The 20742-nt window shown below is 38.6% G+C and overlaps 1 protein-coding gene across 1 annotated transcript in view; it reads left to right on the forward strand.

The window, feature by feature from the left end:
- Positions 1 to 20742, forward strand: part of EDNRA (endothelin receptor type A) — a 55420-nt gene that overhangs the window by 33692 nt on the left and 986 nt on the right. Inside the window, exons 3-7 of the mRNA XM_080672745.1 lie at positions 687 to 814; positions 11345 to 11543; positions 14668 to 14820; positions 18786 to 18919; positions 19329 to 19437. Coding sequence (XP_080528871.1) covers positions 687 to 814; positions 11345 to 11543; positions 14668 to 14820; positions 18786 to 18919; positions 19329 to 19437 — 723 coding nt within the window. The remainder of the gene's footprint in view (positions 1 to 686; positions 815 to 11344; positions 11544 to 14667; positions 14821 to 18785; positions 18920 to 19328; positions 19438 to 20742) is intronic.

The raw sequence follows: 20742 nt of genomic DNA on the forward strand, positions 1-20742 counted from the left end.
ACAAAGATTTTAAATTGTCAGCATGAAAAAATAATTTTCTACAAATGCTACAAACAGATCACAGGACCCACACTTTTCTCTGTATGATAAAGGCAAGTTTGAGCCTAAATAAAGAAAGGCTGCTTATGAGACATGTACTGAAGCAGTCAGCTCCTTAAGCACAGAGGGAAAAATAAGTTCCAAAGGGCTTTGGGTGTTAACCAGCTGACAAAGTCAGTACATCCTAAACCACTTCATTTCCCCAGTATTCTTCATAACCTCACATTCAAAACTTTGGCTGCTTGTCAGGAGACAATATAATCTTCCAATGCCACTAGCTGAAAATGATTTGCTTTACTTATGGTTTAGCAAGAATTGATAAGAGATGACTGCCTTGCTTCCCTGTTAAGCTATCATCCAAGCCCCACACTTTTGCTCCTCTTTGAAAAGTAGTTGTTATGACTATTACATATAAGATCAAAGGCTTATCTCTTCTGTTATTATATTTATCATTTTCCAAACCTTTCCAGATTGCTGAATCTTTAAAACATGAAAATAAGGAGAAGAAGTATACTCTGTGACTACCATGCTAACTGGAAAGCATAATGAATAATAAAATGTAGAAGTTTGGAAGATAATTAGAAGTATGTGTCCATGTATTCCATGCAAGCTCTGCCATTTCTTACTACTTTGTCTCCTTTTTTCAGCTGTTGGCTGGGCGCTGGCCTTTTGATCACAATGACTTTGGCATATTTCTATGCAAGCTGTTCCCCTTTTTGCAGAAGTCTTCAGTGGGGATCACCGTCCTCAATCTCTGTGCTCTCAGTGTTGACAGGTAATGTGGTTCTTTCCCTTTACTCTTTTGTTGGCTTTAGAAAAGCATTTTTGTCATAAGAAGGGAAGTCAAGAAGCATTGAGAGTTGGTGCCTGGATAGTTGTTATTTCAAGTGAATTAAAATATTAACAGTCTTACTCTACTGTTTAGAATTGCTTTTCACATTTACTGATTATTAGCCATCTTTGGCTTAGGCAATTTGCATCTAGAGCATTTTGTCAATTATATTCATTTGGCAGCCTAATGGCAACAAAAATTCTAATTAAAAAGCATATTAAAAGGAGTAGAGATTGAACAGCCCTTCTAGAAAACATAATCCTACTGAAGGTTTGCCTTCTGATTCAGTAATAGGGCATAGATTCCTATTTCTGGTATTGGTTTGCCTTACCCATACCATCCCCACCATGCATGGAAAAAAAAATTAACTAAACATTCAATTACAAATTATCAGTTCTGTATCAAGTGAAATGTTCTTGGTTTTTGTTTTGTTTTTAAAGACAGAAAAATAATTCAAGCATCTACAGGATCTCCCTCCCAAAAAATGTATGCACATTTAACAGTTGATAACTCAACTGATGTTTCTTTCTTTTCAGATTTAACATATTGGAATTAATAATTATTCAAAGTGTGTACACATTTTTGGCGGACACCCTATATTTTACTAAGACTCGGTCTCAGTTTTAGGTCAAGAAGTTAAGCCATTTTAAAATTCCACTCCCACAGAAATCTACTTTAATCCAGGAATTCTTTCCTGGGTAATAAACTCATCATTCTTTTTTTCATGGGTCCTTTTTTATTATTTTTACATTTTATTTGGTATTGACTCTAAGCCTTGGGACCTGCATGTAGGGAATCTATTTTGACATTTATGTTTCAAAATGCTTCACATGAGAATGAATCATTCACAGTTAGTTCCTGAAGATAAGGTACCTTTGCTTTGAGTCTTGATTTGGTTGCATTGCATTCTACTAAAAATATGAAAATCTTTCTTTTTATTTTTTTTTACTAAACCAAGGAGTAAAAAAAGGGAAATTGGAACCTGTTACAAAACAATTTGCAACTTGGGAATCCATGCTATTAGTGTATGAGTTGAGACAAATTATGGCTCAGAAAGACTTTTCATGATTTTTTAAATATATTTTTTAAAATATCAGTTATGTCTCATTTCAGAGTTGTTTGGGGGGAGGATAATGAAAGAAACTGTACATCCAAGTTCTATACAGTTTCTTTATCATTTCATTGATTGCTCAATTAATACAGAATGCTATAGGATCAAAGAAAAGTTCTGTCAGCTTTTAAATGAATAAGGTAAACAAGAGATGTTTTTGACTTGTACAAAAGTTGATGAGTTTTCATTGTTCATTTCCATTCTAGACTTGTCTCAGTTTAACCTTTTCACTAATTCCTCCTCAAATCTAACTCCTACTTATTTGTATTTTACATCCATAGTCACTCACTTAAGAAAAAGATAAAGTGGGAATTTCAGAAAAAGAATGAGGAAATTTAGAAACCTATTTTGATCCCTAATTCAGCTTTATCAGTGAAATAATTTTTTAAATGCTAAGGTAGTATACTTCTAAAAGTATATTCCTATAAGTATATTTCTAAAATGAATAAATTTTTCCCAGCAAAATATGAATAATCAACCATTACCAATAATTAAAATAGATATTCTTACATGCCATAAGTGATGGATTTTTTTAAATCTACTTTAAGAAAAGTTTACTGAGTTTTAGAGAGAGAGAGAGCTCAATTTGTTATTCCACTTATTTGTTATTCCATTGTATTCATTGGCTGATTCTGACAGAGTATTCAACTCTAAACCTTCCTATATTGGGACAAAGCTCAAACCAACTGAACTACCCGGCCAAGGCAGGTGGCAACTTTGAGTTTGGGGAGGAGAATTCAGTGCTGTTCTTTGCAGTTAGTAGTTGTTTTTAAAGTGGAAGATGATGGAGATTAGAACAGTAAAAGGGTCTGGGTACAGATTCAACTTCCAGTTAGAAGTTGCCTGGAGAAGGAGTCTGTAAAAAGATAAAACTCCTTTAACAACTACTCCAGAATGATGTATAATTAGACACCTGGAAAAGTTGCAAATATCGATTAATAAGGCAACTTTGATAGGTCTCAAACTCAAAAGTTGATGTCATTTCTTCATCCCATAATCCTATATAATAAAGAGGTAATATGCAAATTGACCATCACTCCAACACACAAGATGGCCGCCCTCATGTGATCAAAGATGGCTGCCCCCATGTGGACACAAGATGGCCACCACAAGATGGCCAGCAGGGGAGGGAAGTTGGGAGGGACCAGACCTGCAAGGGAGGGCAGTTGGGGGGTACCAGGCCTGCAGGGGAGGGCAGTTAGGGGTGATCGGGCTGGCAGAGGAGGGCACTTGGGGGAAATCAGGCCTGCAGAGGAGGGCAGTTAGGGGCAATCAGGCTGGCGGGGGAGTGGTTAGGGGGTGATCAGGCTTGCAGGCAGAAGTGGTTAGGGGCAATCAGGCAGGCAGGCAGGCGAGCGGTTGGGAGCCAGCAGTCTTGGATTGTGAGAGGGATGTCCCAGATTGGAGAGAGTGCAGGCTGGGCTGAGGGACAACCCCCCCCCCCCAATGCACAAATTTTGTGCACCGGGCCTCTAGTTTCAAATAACTGCTCAATGGGCTCTGTGATATTATCAAAGGTTCATACTAATTTAAGAAGCATGAAGGGGAGTTTCTGAAAACCTTCATTTGTATTTAGACATGAACTTAGTTTCTCCTTACTCTCCTGGTGCTATGGTTTTCCTTTGCTGGATGACAATAGTGAAGATGTGGAAGAAATGGCTGAGCCAGAAGAGAGAACGTGGGGACTGAACAAAGTCCAATGCTGGCTGTAGGGAAATTTGGGATCTCATTTGGGGTTGTGTTCACTATTTCACATAGTTATTCATTCTTTATCTTAATTCTAATGTCAAAATCAGGCAACTGGTTAATTTTGCTAGCTCATTTTTCTTTGATAAACAACTATCCCAAGACAGTAGTTTAAAAGATCCACCGTTTTATTATTATTTTACCACAGACAAGTCTTCTGATCCTTGTTAATTTGACTGGGGTCTCTTGGTGGATTTTAGCTGGCAGCTGAGCATCTATTGGGTGCAAGACTCACATGTCTGGCCTGTTGGCAAGAAAAGCTAGAAGTCTGAGCTCAGCGGAGCCCATCTCCCTCTCCATGTAGTCTAGGGCCCCTCAACACATTCTGCCCAGCAAGCTCAGGGCTCCAAGGGGAACCTGTTGCTCTACTTAGAGGCCAAACCTAAAAGTGGAAAAGCATCGTTTCAGCTGCATCCAACTTAAGGGCTCAGTTGAAGAAGTGTCACAGTATTTGCTGCTATAATTTTGTTTTTATGTTTTCTAAAATCATTTTTAAGTTTGTTTTTACTGTTGATATTATGACAGATGTCCCCATCTTCCTCCCCTTTGCCTACCTCCACCCAGCCTCCAACCTCCCCCTTCCCTCTGGCCATCACCACACTGCTGTCTGTGTCTACGGGCAGCTATCTTTTAATCCACCACACTGTTTCTCTTTAAAATTCTCAATGCTAGTATTTTGCCTCCAAACCTCTCTGTGGCAATTGGGTTGTCTATCACATGAGACATAAATCATAAACAAACATTACAAATACATTCAGGTTTGCTGTTAATCAAAAATGTGCAGAGGTTAAGACAGAAGTGCCACTTTACCTCATGCAAGTGGGAAAATTGAAAGAAAAACAATAAATTCTAATGTAGGCAAATTTTGATAGGCACTTGGTAGGAAGGTTTTTTTTAACATACTTCAGTTACCTTTCTATTTCTTTAATTCAATAATCCTACACACTCAAGATAATTAATCCTGGAAAATCATTCAAAGGGAGGAAAAAATATTTGTAGATGTGTTATTCACAAAACTCAAAGACTAGAAATATGAACATTAAAGAAAGGTTTAAGTAAATTGCATCTTATTATACAGGGTAGCCATTAAATTAATAAATTATATGCCTCTGTAGAAACATGAGATTTTTTTATAATCTAATGTAAATAAAGCTAAAATAAAATTATAACTGATTTTTATATTCAAACTATGCTTATTAGAATAGAAATGGACAAAAAATAAGAATAAAATATTTTGTTGAAGTGCTATCTTTTGAATTTGTTTTTTATACTGTTTAAAAGTACATTCAATAATAAACTTTTAAAAATTTAATGACCATACTAGACCATACTATAAAGATTCAAAACATGAATTAAACATCTCTGGCCTTGATAAAAATCTATTTATAAAAATACAGGGTGGGACAAAAGTATAAGTGTACAGTTGTAACTACTGTGAAACACGGAGTTTATTCTTGTATCATTATTTATTGACTAGAGGCCCGGTGCATGAAATTTGTGCATGAGGGCAGGTCCCCTCAGCCCAGCCTGAACCATCTCCAATCTGGGACCCCCCGGGATTGGGCCTAAACCAGCAGTCAGACATCCCTCTCACAATCCTAGACCTCTGGCTCCTAATCGCTCACCTGCCTGCCTTCCTGGTCACCCCTTACTGCCTCCCCCTGCTGGCCTGATCACCCCTCACTGCCTCTGCGTGCTGGCCTGATCACCCCCAACTGCCCCCTCCCTGTTGACCTGGTCGCCCCCAACTGCCCTCCTCTGCTGGCCTGGTTGCCCCTAACTGCCCCCCCTGCTGGCCTGGTCACCCCTTACGCCCCCCCCCCCCAGCCTGGTTACCCCACACAGCCTTCTGTTTAATCGTTTGGTCATCCCTCACTAACCCCCATGCCGACCTGGTTGCCTCCAACTACACCCCCGCCGCTGGCCTGGTCGCCCCTAACTGACCCCCCTGCTGGCCTGGTCACCCCCAACTGTCCCCCCTGCCGGGCTGGTCACCCCTCACGACCCCCCTGCCAGCCTGGTTGCCTCACGCAGCCTGCTGTTCAGTCATTCGGTCATCCTTTACTAACCCCCCTGCTGGCCTGGTCGCCCCACACAGCCTGCTTGTTCAGTCATTTGGTCATCCCTTACTAACCCCCCTGCTGACCTGGTCGTCCCATGCAGACTGCTTGTTCAGTCGTTTGGTCATCCCTCACTAACCCCCCTGCCAGCCTGGTCGCCCCACGCAGCCTGCTTGTTCAGTCGTTTGGTCATCCCTCACTAACCCTCCTGCCAGCCTGGTCGCCCCACGCAGCCTGCTGTTCAGTCGTTCGGTCATCCTTTATTAACCCCCCTGCCTGCCCGGTCATTTCATGCAGCCTGCTTGTTCAGTCATTTGGTCATCCCTCACTAACCCCCCTGCCGGCCTGGTCGTAGGCAGCCATCTTGTGACAGCATGATGATCAATTTGCATATTACATTTTTATTATATGGGATTGTATTATTTTCTGTACAAACAGCTGTACACCTACTTTTGCCCCACCCTGTATACAGTAACCAACAACTTTACATAAAGAAAATATAATTTATACTTTCATTTTGGCCTATCACATGATAGGGTACAAAATTCACTGGAGACCAGGCAGAGGACATGGTAACTTGCCAGTCCTCAGGCTCCTAACTGGGACATAAAGGGGAGAAAGATCAGCCCAAAGGCCCCTCCTGGTTTTTTAATTATTTGATTCTAAAATTCTAAACATATTAGCTCTTTATCTGTTGTTTAATTCAGGGCTGGCTTGAAAAATAAGAAAGTGTTCACAATATAGTGTTCTATTGACTTTAGCCAATAAAGACAAATGCATGGTAAGGAAACAAAGACATTTAATTTAATAAATATTTATTCAGAATCTAAGTATTGTGACCAGCACACAAAATGTCTACCCTCTGGAGCTTATATTCTAAAGAGAAGGGTGGGCACAGACAATAAAAAAAAAATAGATAACTAAAATATATGTAAAATATTTTGCAAAACATTTCTCCAGAAAATTGTGCTGTATATATCCCATGTGGCATCATTGTGCATACCATAATATCATGGTAGTAAGCGTTATGTTGAAAATATATTAGGGTTAGCAGGACAGTTTGGAGGGGAAGCTGGCAATTTTAATAGAATGTTCGGGGAAGGCCTCTGTAAAAAGGCACAATTGAGTAAAGACCTAAGGGAAGTTAAAAAGCAGCTCTGAGGATACTGGGAGGTATTCCCATCACAGTGGGAAACCATGTGGCATTTGAGCACAGGAGTGACATGTTTGACTGATGTTTTAACCTGGTTTCTGTGTTCAGGGTAGACTGTATTAGGGCAAAGTGGATGCAGGAAACCAGTTAGGAAGCTATTGTAATAATCCAGGCAAGATGGTAACAGGGGAGATGGTGATAAGTGATTGCATTGGATATATTGTGAAGGAAGAGTTTGCAAGGTTAGCTAAATACTTGGCTGTTTGGTGGAAGAGAAAAAGAGGAATGAAGGCTGACTTCAGAGTTTTGGTCTGAGATGGTAAAGACTGAAAAGAAGGCAGGCTTGGGGACAAGGAAGAAGACTGGAATAAGGTTTGGGTGAGTTTAAATGCCTACTAGATATCTGAGTAGATATCTCCAGGGTAGAGTTAGAGGTGAAGCTCTAAGCTGGAGTTATAAATTTGAGAATTATTTATCAGCATATAGTTTAAATGATAATAAAGCCATGAGACTGGAGGGATCACTAAGAGAAATATGCAGGATCCAGCTAAGGAAGTAAGGAGTAGCCTGTGAAGCAGGGAAAAACCAGGAGAATGTGGGGGAAGCCAAGAATATAAAGCATTTCAAAAAGAAGGGATGTTTTTCTCAAATATCAGTTATTGGTGGTTGGATCTACACTTGCAGATTTTCTATGATGATTAGATTGAAGGCTATTTATAATCACACATAGTAAGAAGAACCTATTTGAGTAGATATGTGCTGTGTTATTATATTCCAAAAGAAATCACTTTGGGAACATCCAGTTTTTTTATTTTATTTATTTTTATTGAATTTATTGGGGTGACCTAAAATTATATAGGTTTCAGATATACAATTCTATAATACATCAACTATATATTGTATTGTGGGACCCGTTGGCACAGTTTCCTTGCTCACCTAAACTGGGTGCTCCAGGAATGTCCCTTGTGTGAGTTATGTGGGCTCTCCTGTTGTAATTGAGACTTGATTGCTATTGACCCCATTCATGCATGGGGTGGACCCTCAGACTCACTGAGTGGGAGGGTCAATCCCTACCATGATGTATAAGCTGCTCTGCAGGTACTAACCACAAAAAAGCACAATTCACCTCAGCAGGGTCTGGTACCTGCCAAGATCTCCCTTTGGATATGCTGCTTGTGAAGCTACCTGGATCCTTCTCTGGTGTTCTCTGAAGCTGGCCACTGGATGTGTGGGGGGCCTTTGAGAGTCAAGAAGATGGGGCTAGTGGATCTCCCATGAAAGAGAGGTGCAGGTCAGGCTTGAGGTAAGGTGGGGGAGTATCCCCTGCCCCAGAGCCACTCAATTCAGTTACTGACACCTCTTAGTCTGCCCAGACCTCTAAAACCCAGCCCAGTTGACTCCTCAGCAGGGCACAAGCTCCCAGGGTGGTGCAACAGGGAGTCCAGAGTGTGAGGCAATCGCATTCCCCCAGGCTAATGTATATGGAGGGGAGTGCTCCACCCTGGGGTGTGGGTAGAGGGACTCAGTACAGAGATCCTGGCAGCTGTCCCTTCAGCTCTCTCATAGAGCCACAAAGCCCAGTCTCTTCTCACGTGATTCTAATCCAATCTGCCCTCCTTCTGCTGGAGCCCAAGGTGAGTGGCTGTGAATGAGATTTTGTGCATTGGCCCTTTAAGAGGGTGCCTGTGTCCCTAGCAGACTCTCCTGGCCCCCTGACAGACAGAATCCCCACTGATTTTCACAGCCATGTCTTTCTAGCTCTGGTGCTGTGGTCTGGGAAGCCTGGCTTGGGGTTGAGATCCCACACTTCTCAGGAGGAACCTTTTCAGCTGAGATATCCCTCCAAAATCTTAGCTGCCACGTGGTGGAGTGGGGTTAGCCCTTTCCCCAGTTCCATCCTTCTTCTGTAAATCCTTGGTTATAAGACTTCTCTTAAACTAGCTTTCAATTGGTTATTCAGGTTGATTGCTCTACATTTTAGTTGTAATTCCAGTCTGGTCCTGGGAGGAGGTGAGTGTAACATCCACCTACTCTGCTGCTATCTTGGATCCAAGCATTTCTTATTTTCCACAACTTTCCCCACCTCCATCATCACAATTGTTTCTAATTGCTCTTATGGTTGTTTTCTCATTTCATAGAGATTTTATCAAGACAACTATGATGACAAATGGAAAATATTCTAGTTCTCAGTCATGTGTGTTAATGAAGGAGCAGACTGATTATGAATAATTTACTAAGCTAGACACTAAAAATTACTTCTATTTGTTTTTAAATATTTAATTTACATTGGATTATAGACATGTCATATTCTGGGAACTCATGTCACATTATAAAATGAAGCTGGTCTTTGAATATATTCATTATAAGAGCATGTTGACTACATTTAAACCACCTTCTATCTCCAATCCTGCCTAAGACATCTGGTTTTCTTACTCCCTTAAGAGATAAAGTATTTTATTTAAATCACCTTTCCTGATAACTGATCTGAGAGGAGGGGAGAAGAAATAGATATAACTCATTGAGAGCCTTGGGATATAGACATTCAGTCTCCATTCCTTTTTTACTGAACTTCAGGCTACCAGTCCAATAAGGCAACAAAGAAAAGTAAACAGAAATGGGTAGCAAAATAAATAGCAGTCTTTATCTTACTGGAAATAACCATAAATTTAAAAATGCAATCTTGGCCATATCATAAAAGGATTTTCTTGGTCTCTTTGCATAGCTGTATTTTATTCCATTCTGAACTCATCTGGGCTTTTTTAGAGATTGTACTGCACCCCAAACTATTTACCCTAAAATTTTTTTGCAAAACATTTCTCCAGAAAATTGTGCTGTATATATCCCATGTGGCATCATTGTGCATACCAAAACTATAGACTCTAATATACAGTGAAGAACAAGATAGCATAATTCCAAGAAGCTGTGTTTTCACAGATGTACCTTAAAGATATACTGAGACAGAACACTGAATATAAGTGATGGGACTCATCTTGGTAGATATGGGTAGCTTGTAAGTTGCCTGGCTTTACTGACTAATCTTCCACATTAAGTCGCATATCCTGCAAACACATGTGTACCTGTCCCCAATGCCTTGATCTGTTTTATAGCCTTCTGGCTCTATCTCATGAAGCTATAAAAAGGAGAATGTTTCCTTTCCATTACAACGGCAACAAAAATTTCAAGAATGAAGCCACAAAAATACCATACTACATCACAGGTCATTTCTTAGTACTAAGTCTGAAAGTAGTTAGCATCAGACCATCACATCAGATCAAAGACCATAGAGTTTCTGAAACCAATCTTTCTTTAAACCTAACATTTAAATGTGATTATTATCACACAAAAAATATTAAAGTAAAAAAAGGTAAACACAATTTATTAATGCCAATTTGTTTTTAATTGACATAATTGTTCAGTTACATTTATATTCTATGCTTCTATAAAAAACCACTCTTTTCTATTAGACTATAAATCCTAAAGATTAGAAATCAATGTATCTTTAAGTCATTTTTATATATTCTAGCTCAGGACCATAATGGAAGTGATATCATCATTCTTTGACATTTACCAGAAATACTCTCTATTTACTTAAACTGCTACCCGGTAGAGGTCCACTGTAATCATATTTTGAGGGTAGAAGAAAAGAAAAAATGATGGACTACCTATGGCTACTATTCACATAAGGATATCTAGCTCCAATTCATAGATAAGATTTCAAATGTTGTTGTAATTTTGTAATATATAAAGAGGAGTATGATATTACCATTACAAGTACCAGCAGCTTTCACTACCTCTTCTATCATCCAATTTCCCCCTTCTACCCCTCCCCACTTAAGAAATATAGACATGCTGCCTTGGCTGGTGTGGCTCAGTTGGTTGGAGTGTTGTCCTGTGCACCAAAAGGTTGGGGGTTGGATTCCCAGTAAAGGCACATACCCAAGTTGTGGGTTCGATCCCTGGTCAGATGGTGCAAATGGGAAGTAAATGATCGATGTTTCCCTTGCACATTAATGTTTCTCTCTCTCTCCCTCTCCATCACCCTCTCCCTTTCTCTCTCTCTCTAAAATCAATAAAAACATATCCTTGGATGAGGAATTAAAAAAACAACAACCATAGACACTCCTATGTCTGATGCTGCCACATTATATATTCTCACAAGGTTATGCTAGATGCCAAATGAAGAGTTCAGACTCAGACCTGCCAGGCAATTGATTTCCAAATGGGTGGAACTTTTAACGGTCCCACTTGTTTTTCACACAAGAACTCCAAAGAAAGTTCCTAAAAAGCCAATGGTTGGTCACTGGCCAAGGGAAGGAGCCTGCCAGCATTTATAATTTTTTTAAAATTGAAATAATTCAAAATTTCCTAACACCTTGGTTCCATCGCCCCATTTTTATTTTCAGGTACAGAGCTGTTGCTTCCTGGAGTCGTGTTCAGGGAATTGGGATTCCCTTGGTCACTGCCATTGAGATTGTCTCCATCTGGATCCTTTCTTTTATCCTGGCCATCCCTGAAGCAATTGGCTTCGTCATGGTGCCCTTTGAATACAAGGGTGAACAGCATAAAACCTGTATGCTCAATGCCACATCACAGTTCATGGAGGTACAAATAGTTTAAAGGGAATTAACTGGGGAGAGGAGGAGGTCTCCACTTTTACTTTACCATCATCAAGACTTGTTGATACCACAGTGCCCAGTGTGGTTTACTCTATTAGTTCAGTCAAATATTCTTTAATTGCATAAAAGGTAGATGTTAAACCAGGGCTTAGTTTCTTGAATAGAACAATTATTTTGTTTTTACTTTTATAGCACAACTGTAGATACAACTTTTGTTCTGTACCAAAAAAACTCAGAATTCTGAAATGACTTTATTAGGAAAGAGAGATCATATGTATAAAGTGCTACTTGTTTTTATAATAAGGAATACAGCACAACTTCCATCTGACAGACATGCTGATATTTATTTTTGGTTACTCAGGGAAATATATGTTGCTCACACATTTTTTTAAAGATAGATTCACTAACTCAAAGTAGGTAGGAAGTTATACTTACATGTACAAATAATATAAATTTGCAGAACTTTTTAAAAAGTGTTCCGTTTAACAAATTCAGTTGTTGTTGTTTAGTATACCTGGTCACATTAATATCTCTCTGAAAAGCCTAATCACATGCGTGCATCAGGAAACATACTTACAATGCATATCACCTTTGCAAAACTAGTCAAAGGTGGACTGAGGAGGAAAACCAAAAGAATAACTATTTCACTGAAATCAGCATAATTTAGTGCTTTGATGTAAGTTTCATGCAGCTCAGATTCCACATTTAATCACTTTCAGACATCTCAAGGTATGTTTTCCTAACTTGGAAAATTCACAAAATTAGTGGTTTTACAGTTGACCAGTTTTCCTGCTTGGACATTCTTGTTTTAAAATTAAAAGTATTCATGAAAGCTGCCAAACTGGCAACCTTAAAATTAAGGTCTGTTTATCTACTGACTTTTTTATTAAGTCAAATCGCCACAGTGGAAAACAAAGCAGTCTGTAGGAGTTATCAGAATTTGGGCAGTGTAAATAGGCAATCTAAATTTTTCTGAATAAAATGTTAGAGAGAAGAGGCTCAACATAAGGAACTTACTAATCACTAGAACTGGACAAAATGAAAAGGGATACTTTGTAATGACTGAGTCTCCTTTGTAAAATGGTCAAGCAAGGTTTTTCCTTCAGGCAGGAAAAACCTAGAGGGTTGCAGTAAAGGGTATGAGTATGAACTGATAATTTTTTTAAATTTGAGATTCTCTTTCTCCTCCTGTTTTTTGTTTGTTTGTTTTTTCCTCTCAAATTTTATTCTTATTCTTTGTTCCATACTTTCCTCCTACACTTTGCTCTAACAGACTGGAGGGAGGGCCCCCCCCTTCCCCCCTCCCCCCCCCCCCCCCCGCCAGGCCCTTGCTGATGACATCAGTTCAAAAGGAATTTGTGACCCCTTTCTCTAAAGGCCTCTGCCATGGTGGGGGCAGGGTACTCAGTCCAGGCCCCTCAGGGGGGTCATCTTTCAGGCTGCATTTGGGCATTCACACCAGCCAGCAATGCACCTGGAAGAAGGGGATACAAATTGAAGAGGGTACTTAAAGGAGTGTTTGTATTGTACTTAAAGGAGAGTCCTGATTTTTTTGTTTGCTTTTTAAGCTCACTACAGAAATCTTTCTACAGTGTGATGTGGATAGGGAAAGATCTGCATAAAATGGGAGTTTGACTTAACCTGAAGTTAAAATCCAGAGGTCTGTTTACTTGAATGAGAAAGAAATGACATGTTTATTTTCACTAATAGCTAAAATTTATCACTTATTTCTATGATGAATATAGGCAACAAACTACAATAGTATTTAACAGTACCACATTTTTTTTCACTAATAGAAATAATACATTTTCATACCATATAACATTTGTGTAATCTTGCAATATCATTTATAATCATCATTGCTTCAACATTCTGATAGTCATTAGAACCACCATTGGATTTGCCATTTAATTTGTTAATAAACACCTATATTACTATATCGAATTCTTATTTTTAATGTTTTGATACTGTTTCTGTGTAATTAGTTTCCATTATAATCGTACATATTTTATCTTATGCATGTGAAGATACTATTCCCGGAAAGGATTACAGTCTTCCCCAGACTTCCAAGAAGGTCTATGGCATAAAAATAGTTAGGAACCTCTGCCCAGAACGTTTTTTCCTCAGGAACCATTTATAGATTATTTTAATAAACATGCTATAAATGTATCCCACTGTGACTCTTTCTATATTCAGAAATTGTCTAGTTTTTCACAGAGCAACATGATTAGCTTTTACTGTGGGAACTGAGATATTATAGGAGGCTGCATTATCCATAGTAAATAAATAATCTGAGGAAACAGAATAAGGAAAAGAAAAGCATTTCTTCCCAAGTTGATAATTAATTTAGTGGGAAAAAGAATGTAGATATAATTTTCCAATTTCCATTTTTATAGGGTATTAAATTTTCTTCTTTAAAAAGACATAAAAGTGAATAACCCTGGTATTTACAACTCCTGACCACAGGGAGATCATGCTAAATATGCCTTCAGATAAGGTACTCTGTCTTGATAGTTTCCAGGTGGTAAGTATTAAAAAGAGTGAGAAGGGTCGTGATTATTTATGGCTCAAACTGGCTAGCTAAGAGGTCACATAGCAGGCATACCAGGCAAAGGATTAACTCCTGGTAACCAAAGGTACACAGATAAGACATTCATAACCTTCCCTGTTTCCAAACAAGATATTGACATTAAGTACACTTTGACTGTAATAACCAAAAGTAAACCAGACATTAGCAACGTTTTGAGGATCACTAATGAAGATAAATATATATTCTGTATGTCTCAGAATCGTTTTGTGAGCTTTGGAAAGGAATTCTTTTTATTGATTAGGGCTCTTCCATTGTACAATTAAAACCAACTTCAGTTTATAAGAAGTATCTTTTTTTAATGCAGTTTATTCATGTGCTATTTTATAAAGTCAGGATAATTTCCAGAGTTGCCAATTTAATTGGGTTTTGAGCACCACCCCCAAGCTCATTGCCACAACAAGAGAGCATGAATATACAAATGTATCTGCAAACATGAAGATTTTTAAGGACCCAGAAGAACTACACAGTTAATTCACGTTATAAAGCACCCTCCCCCTCTCTCCCTTTCCTTCATTTACAGTTCTACAAAGATGTGAAGGACTGGTGGTTGTTTGGCTTCTACTTCTGCATGCCCTTGGTGTGCACCGCAATCTTCTATACCCTCATGACTTGTGAGATGTTAAACAGAAGGAATGGAAGCTTGAGAATTGCCCTCAGTGAACATCTTAAACAGGTAAATGTAATACGATTATGAAAATCTGGCCAAGACTATATTGTCCTTGACAACAAAAGGCCTACGAATACTGTATTTCAAGATTTAGCCTGCTTTCCTGAAAATAGAAATACTGTCTTATTTGTTTGTATGTCTTATTTTCTTTATAGTTACAGTATTAGGTATTTCTTTTGTGAAATAGGGAGCCTACCTGGTTACTGGGCCCAAATGGAGGAACTATTTATTGGTTTTGCCAAGAGTGTATTGACCATGTGTGTTTGTGTGTGTATCCATTGAATTTGGCTTGGAACTGTGTCAAGACAAAAAGGCGCATATAACTTTCTCCCCTAGCAGGCTTTGCAGTATTGTTGTGGAAATAAAATACAAACCTGGAAAACAGAATCACAAGGTATGGCAAAAGTAGCCTATACTATAGAAATCCAGGGAAGACTAAGTCATGGAAAAACTGTTCGTGGATGAAGGGGGTTGAATTGTTCATGGAAGATAAATGGGTTTGATGGGAAAGAAAAGCCAGCAGGTATTTCAGGTGGGAAGATAGGGGTCTAGTTATAACATGACACAGAAACCACCCATTTGGGGAGTGATAAAGGAGATGAACTTCATTAGAGCAACATCAACAACATCAAAGATGAGACTCTTGACAAGAAATGTGATCCTATATATTTGAAGAGGTCAAATTTTGGAGCGACCAAAGTTCTAGAATGAATTTGAATATGTCAATAGGAGGCTGCTGTTAGTCCCTCCAGGGCAACAAGTAGAGCAGAGTTTTAGAGGGGGAAACTTGGGTCTTACACTTGCTGGCTCTGTGGCATTGGGGAAATTGCTTAATCTCTCTGAGCTTCTAGTTCCCCTTAAAAATATATAATAATACATCAAGGGGGTTACCTAATGCATGTAAGGGGTCTAATAGAATCCAATTCATAGTAAGTACTCAGAAAAAGTTCATAGATATTTATTCGAAGAGTAAAACTAGGACTGTAAGTAAGTTCTGAGTCTCAGCAGAGAAGGACACCCCACCACAGCAAAATTTAATGTGAGTTTCAGATGGAGCCTGTAAATCCACCCTATATAATTACAATATACAAGCATCGTTCTTCAGCAGCAGCTCTTTTCAACTACTTTACTAATTTTTCTGAGTTTCAGCTCCTTGTCTGTAAATGGGCATAATAGCATATAAATCAATGTTATTTTAGGAATCAAAGGAAATAATATGCATACATATACTTTGTAAAAATCTAACATGCCATACAAATAGTAGCTATTACCTCCTATTGAAATTTAATAGGAAAATTATATTGAGAAACTTTAGTATGATTGTTCAAGCATGAAAATTTCAAGTACTCCCTATGTGAAACATATTAAGCAATTATTACCTCTCACTCCTGCAATGGAAATAATTAATTAGAATAGATTTGTGAAAAACAGTGTTTTAAATGTTGATTTTTGTATCAGCACCATGATTGAGCCTGTTTAAGCTATAAGTGGTATTTGCTCTGAAAATAATTCAATAGGGATTGGAAACAATAATAATATGATGATGCTTCACATTTACATAGCATTTTTAAAATTTTGTAAAGCATTTCCATGTTATCTTCTTATTTGATTCATCCAAGCATGCTGTGGGATAAGCAAGGCAGGCACTATCCTTATTATACAGGTGATTAAGAGAGTGGCTCAACCAAATGGAAATTAGAATCCAAGACTTGGTCCTCATGCAGTAGACATTCCTTTGTGTCCCACTCAAAGCTGTAGCAGGTTTTAAGAGCAGAAGAGCAAGCCCGGCTGGAAGGCCCTCAGGTGGGACTATGGGGGAGCTAGCTCAGAGTGAAAAGCCCTGCCAGCCTTCGACTGCTGGCCTATTGGGCTCTTGGTCTTGCTTCTTGTATGTTTCTCACATTTCTCTTCATTATGCTGACAACGATTTTATCAGTTAGGGATTGTGTTTGGATGCTGGTAGCAAAAACAAAACAAAATAACATTGAGTAGACCAAGGAGGGGTTTATCTTTCTCCCACAGCAAAAAGTTCAGATGTCATTGATTCAGTGGTAAAGGGACTCATAGGCAAGTGTCTGCTGTTTTGCTGGCCTTTCATTATCACAAGACAGCAACTACAGCTCAACCCTTATATCTGATTTCCAGGCAGAAAGAAGGGGAAGAACATAGATCACATGAGTGTATGAGCATCACAGGAGTATCCTCCACTTTTAAGCAGCTTTACAGAAACCTCACACAATTTCTACTTAATCTAATTGGTCAGAACTGTCAGGTAGCCATGCAGATGGTTAGGCCAGGCTCCCATGCTGCTATAACAAAACGAAGAATCTGATTGATAGCAGGGAAAATAGGAGGATGAATATTGGGTAAGCAAATAGCAGACTGTAATGGCAATGTATTAATATTACCTTTTAAAAGGATTATCCTCTTCGATGATATGCTCAGAGGAGATAACCTCTCCCCTAATACCTTACTTTTTTATTTTTTGGGCACACTGACTTTCTGTGTATACAAGATGATCCTTTAAAATAATCTCCCATTCCTGCAGATTGGAATCCTTTATTTCTCTCAATCATTGCTCAGTTTATGTGTTCTCTGAAGTATATCCCAGCTAGCCCAATAGCTCCAAAAAGATTAAAGAACTCTCAGTTCTTTGAGTTAAGTAGCAATATGTGATAACTGCCCCCAAATCTTTTTAAACAACTCTATTAATCATGTGGGTTTGCTCTAGGCTTTCTATACTTAATGCTATATGCTCTTGGTTGAACCAGCATTACCCTTCCAAACCCTGTTTTCAATCAGTTTTATTTTGACATTAACTGATCCCAGTTATAGACAAGTTACATTTTATGTTCCTAGTTAGCCTTCTAAATGTATGCACTATAATACTCAAGCATAATGCACACAAAGGACTGGTTGCTGATAATCTCTAACCTATGATTTTCCTGATCTTGTGCAGATTTGAAAGTATGTAAACCTTCAACTAAAGTCACTCCAGGATCAGCATGTCCCAGGTTTTCTCATCATCTTTGCTGATAATCCTTTACCCTCACCCCTGTGTTTGCAAACAATATATCTTTGGGAAACATGTCATTAATAAAATATTTTAAAAACAAAAATATCCCAATGCTAGCTTTCTTAAAGATCAAGAAGTGGAGAAAACATATTGCTGTGTTGATGATTTTTGTTGTTTTTTAAATATATTTTTATTTATTTTAGAGAGGAAGGGAGAAGGAGAGAGAGATAGAAAGATCAATGATGACAGAGAATCATTGATCATCTGCCTCCTGCACAATCCCTACTGGGGACTGAGTCTGCAACCCAGGCATGTGCCCTGACCAGGAATCAAACCATGACTTCCTGGTTCATAGATTGACACTCAACCACTGAGCAACACCAGCCAGGCTGCTGTTGCTTTTTCTTTTCTAATTCCTATTCCTATTTTGTTTTCCAAACATCTTTGCAGATTTGTCCATTCTTTAACATGGTGAGTTCAGTCACTTTGACTGTTACGCTGTAATTAATGCTAGTTAGTTACCTGTTATTAATGCTTTTAGGTAATGCTTTCCCCACATATTTGCCACATGTGCGTGCTGCGCGCGCGCGCACACACACACACACACACACACACACACACACACACACACACACACACTTACCCAGGTGCACCCACAGTGTTGGCTCTGCTCCATCCAGTTCCCACCTCTCCCTGCCATAGAACCTCTGCCCTGGTCCTAATAACCAACCTGAAGCCACCATCCTTCCTAGAAGTTGCCCAAAAGAATTAGTAGCAAATCCTTAATGAAGTTGGACTCTAAATCTTAAAGAGGTGGAGGTACTGTGAGGAAGACTGTCCTGGCTCCTCTTTGAGCTATTCTTTCTCTGCTCTCAACTACTTCCTTGTTATGTAGTTCTTTTATCTAGCCAAAAATAATGAATTTACTGTACTTTTTTTTCTCACTTTCCTTTAGCGTCGAGAAGTGGCAAAAACAGTTTTCTGCTTGGTTGTAATTTTTGCTCTTTGCTGGTTCCCTCTTCATTTAAGCCGTATTTTGAAGAAAACCGTGTATAATGAGATGGACAAGAACCGATGTGAATTACTTAGGTATGATCCTATTAGGAAATTGGAGTTTCTCTGATTTTCACATTTATGATACTTTTACAAAACCATCTAGTCTACATTCTCATTAGCCCTGAAAATTAAAACTGCAAAGTTGATTATTTCTTTTTTAGCTGACATAACTCATAACTGATCCCAAAATTTGTGCAAGCCATGTCTATAATCTTGCTGCTCCCCTCCTGAGGCTGTGCCTAATAGTCTGAGCTAACCAAGTGGCAAGTAAATGTTCTGCAGAACTAAGTGCCATTTAAACAAGGACTTTAAAAAAAATTCTGACTGCTACCTGTGAGAAATGGCTTCTGGGCAAGAAAAATGCTTATTCTAGGGATAAATGCTAGTTTGCAGTTTTGAAAACATTATGTGCTAATTATTCTACTATTTTCTCTTGCTCTAGTTTCTTGCTGCTCATGGATTACATCGGCATTAACTTGGCAACTATGAATTCATGTATAAACCCAATAGCTCTATATTTTGTGAGCAAGAAATTTAAAAATTGTTTTCAGGTAAGACTGTTTTGCAAGTATTTTTAAGGAAAACCAAATAAGTATATTAAGTAGCCAACAGGCATGGCTAATTCCAATTATAAATATTACTTTCATCAGCTATACTTTTCAGTAGATAAGTGAAAATCATATTTTAACCAGAAAGATGGTTACATTGTCAGCATTAAAAAAGCAATATCTACTCAGACAGCAACATATTCAGAGGTTAAAATAAAAAATAACTAACTTAATAACATGTCAATTTAGTACCCTCCTTTAAGAAGAAAGGCTCAAATGTGAGCTGCAGGCCATATAGAATACATAAATCCTATTCCTTCCTTATATTTTTTTAGATTTTAACAACAGTCTCAGCAAAACATAAACTCTATTGTTAAGAAACTCTTTCTAAATGCTACTTAATAGTATATTTAATAATAGCCGCTTCAAGACAAGTAAATACTTATTGCTCAGGAAATCTGAACTAATGTAATCACATTTGAAATCAGTTTCCTTCTGTTCTTCAAACCTTCTTGTAGCTAAACCAACCCATGTCCTCCAGAAGCTCCAAGCACAGTTCCTGGAATGATTTTAGCACAGAATTAATCCAAACTGGATTCTGTTATCTCTAGCCAGGATGTTATTTCATGGTACATATTAGGAAGAGTAGCATAGAGGTCAAGGGTGCAGGCTTAGGAAGCAAACAATCTTGATTTGCATTGCAGCTCTGCACTTACTTGACAAACGCAGGTCTGGGTGGTGCCCTTCCTGCTTCCTTCGTTTGCTGGTCTGTAAAATCAGACAATCACAATGTCTATCTCATAAGTAGGATTCAGTGGGTTAATATATGTTAAGTGCTTGAAACAATAATAAGTGCTAAGTATGAGTCTATTATTATTTGGGATAGAGAGGACAGGAAAAAAACACAGTGACTGCCCTCATGGAACTTACAATCTAAAAGGAGAATTATACAAATAGATGAAACTTGGTAGTTTCATACAACCTGGTAGGAAAATAGCAACTACCACCTAGGGCTGTGAGCATCAGATGAGGTACACAATGCAGAGAGCCACACCAGTGGTGCACACTGAAGAAATGCTAGGCTCCTCCTAGTCCCCCACTCATGCCCACCCCAAGTCATAGAGCACTCTTCCTCTGGCCAAAACTGCTTCCCTCTTTGACTTAGAATTTAAACAAGAAACAAGGGATATATTTCTCTGCACTAGAATGGACAATTTAGCTTCTACCTAGGGGTTACAGACTCCATACCCTAGATTACTGTTAAGGTTCACATTCTGTCCTCAAATGTATGTGGACATTTACCCCTTG

The sequence above is a fragment of the Plecotus auritus genome, assembly GCF_963455305.1.
Source record: "Plecotus auritus genome assembly, chromosome: 6".
In the NCBI taxonomy this organism is placed as follows: Eukaryota; Metazoa; Chordata; class Mammalia; order Chiroptera; family Vespertilionidae; genus Plecotus; species Plecotus auritus.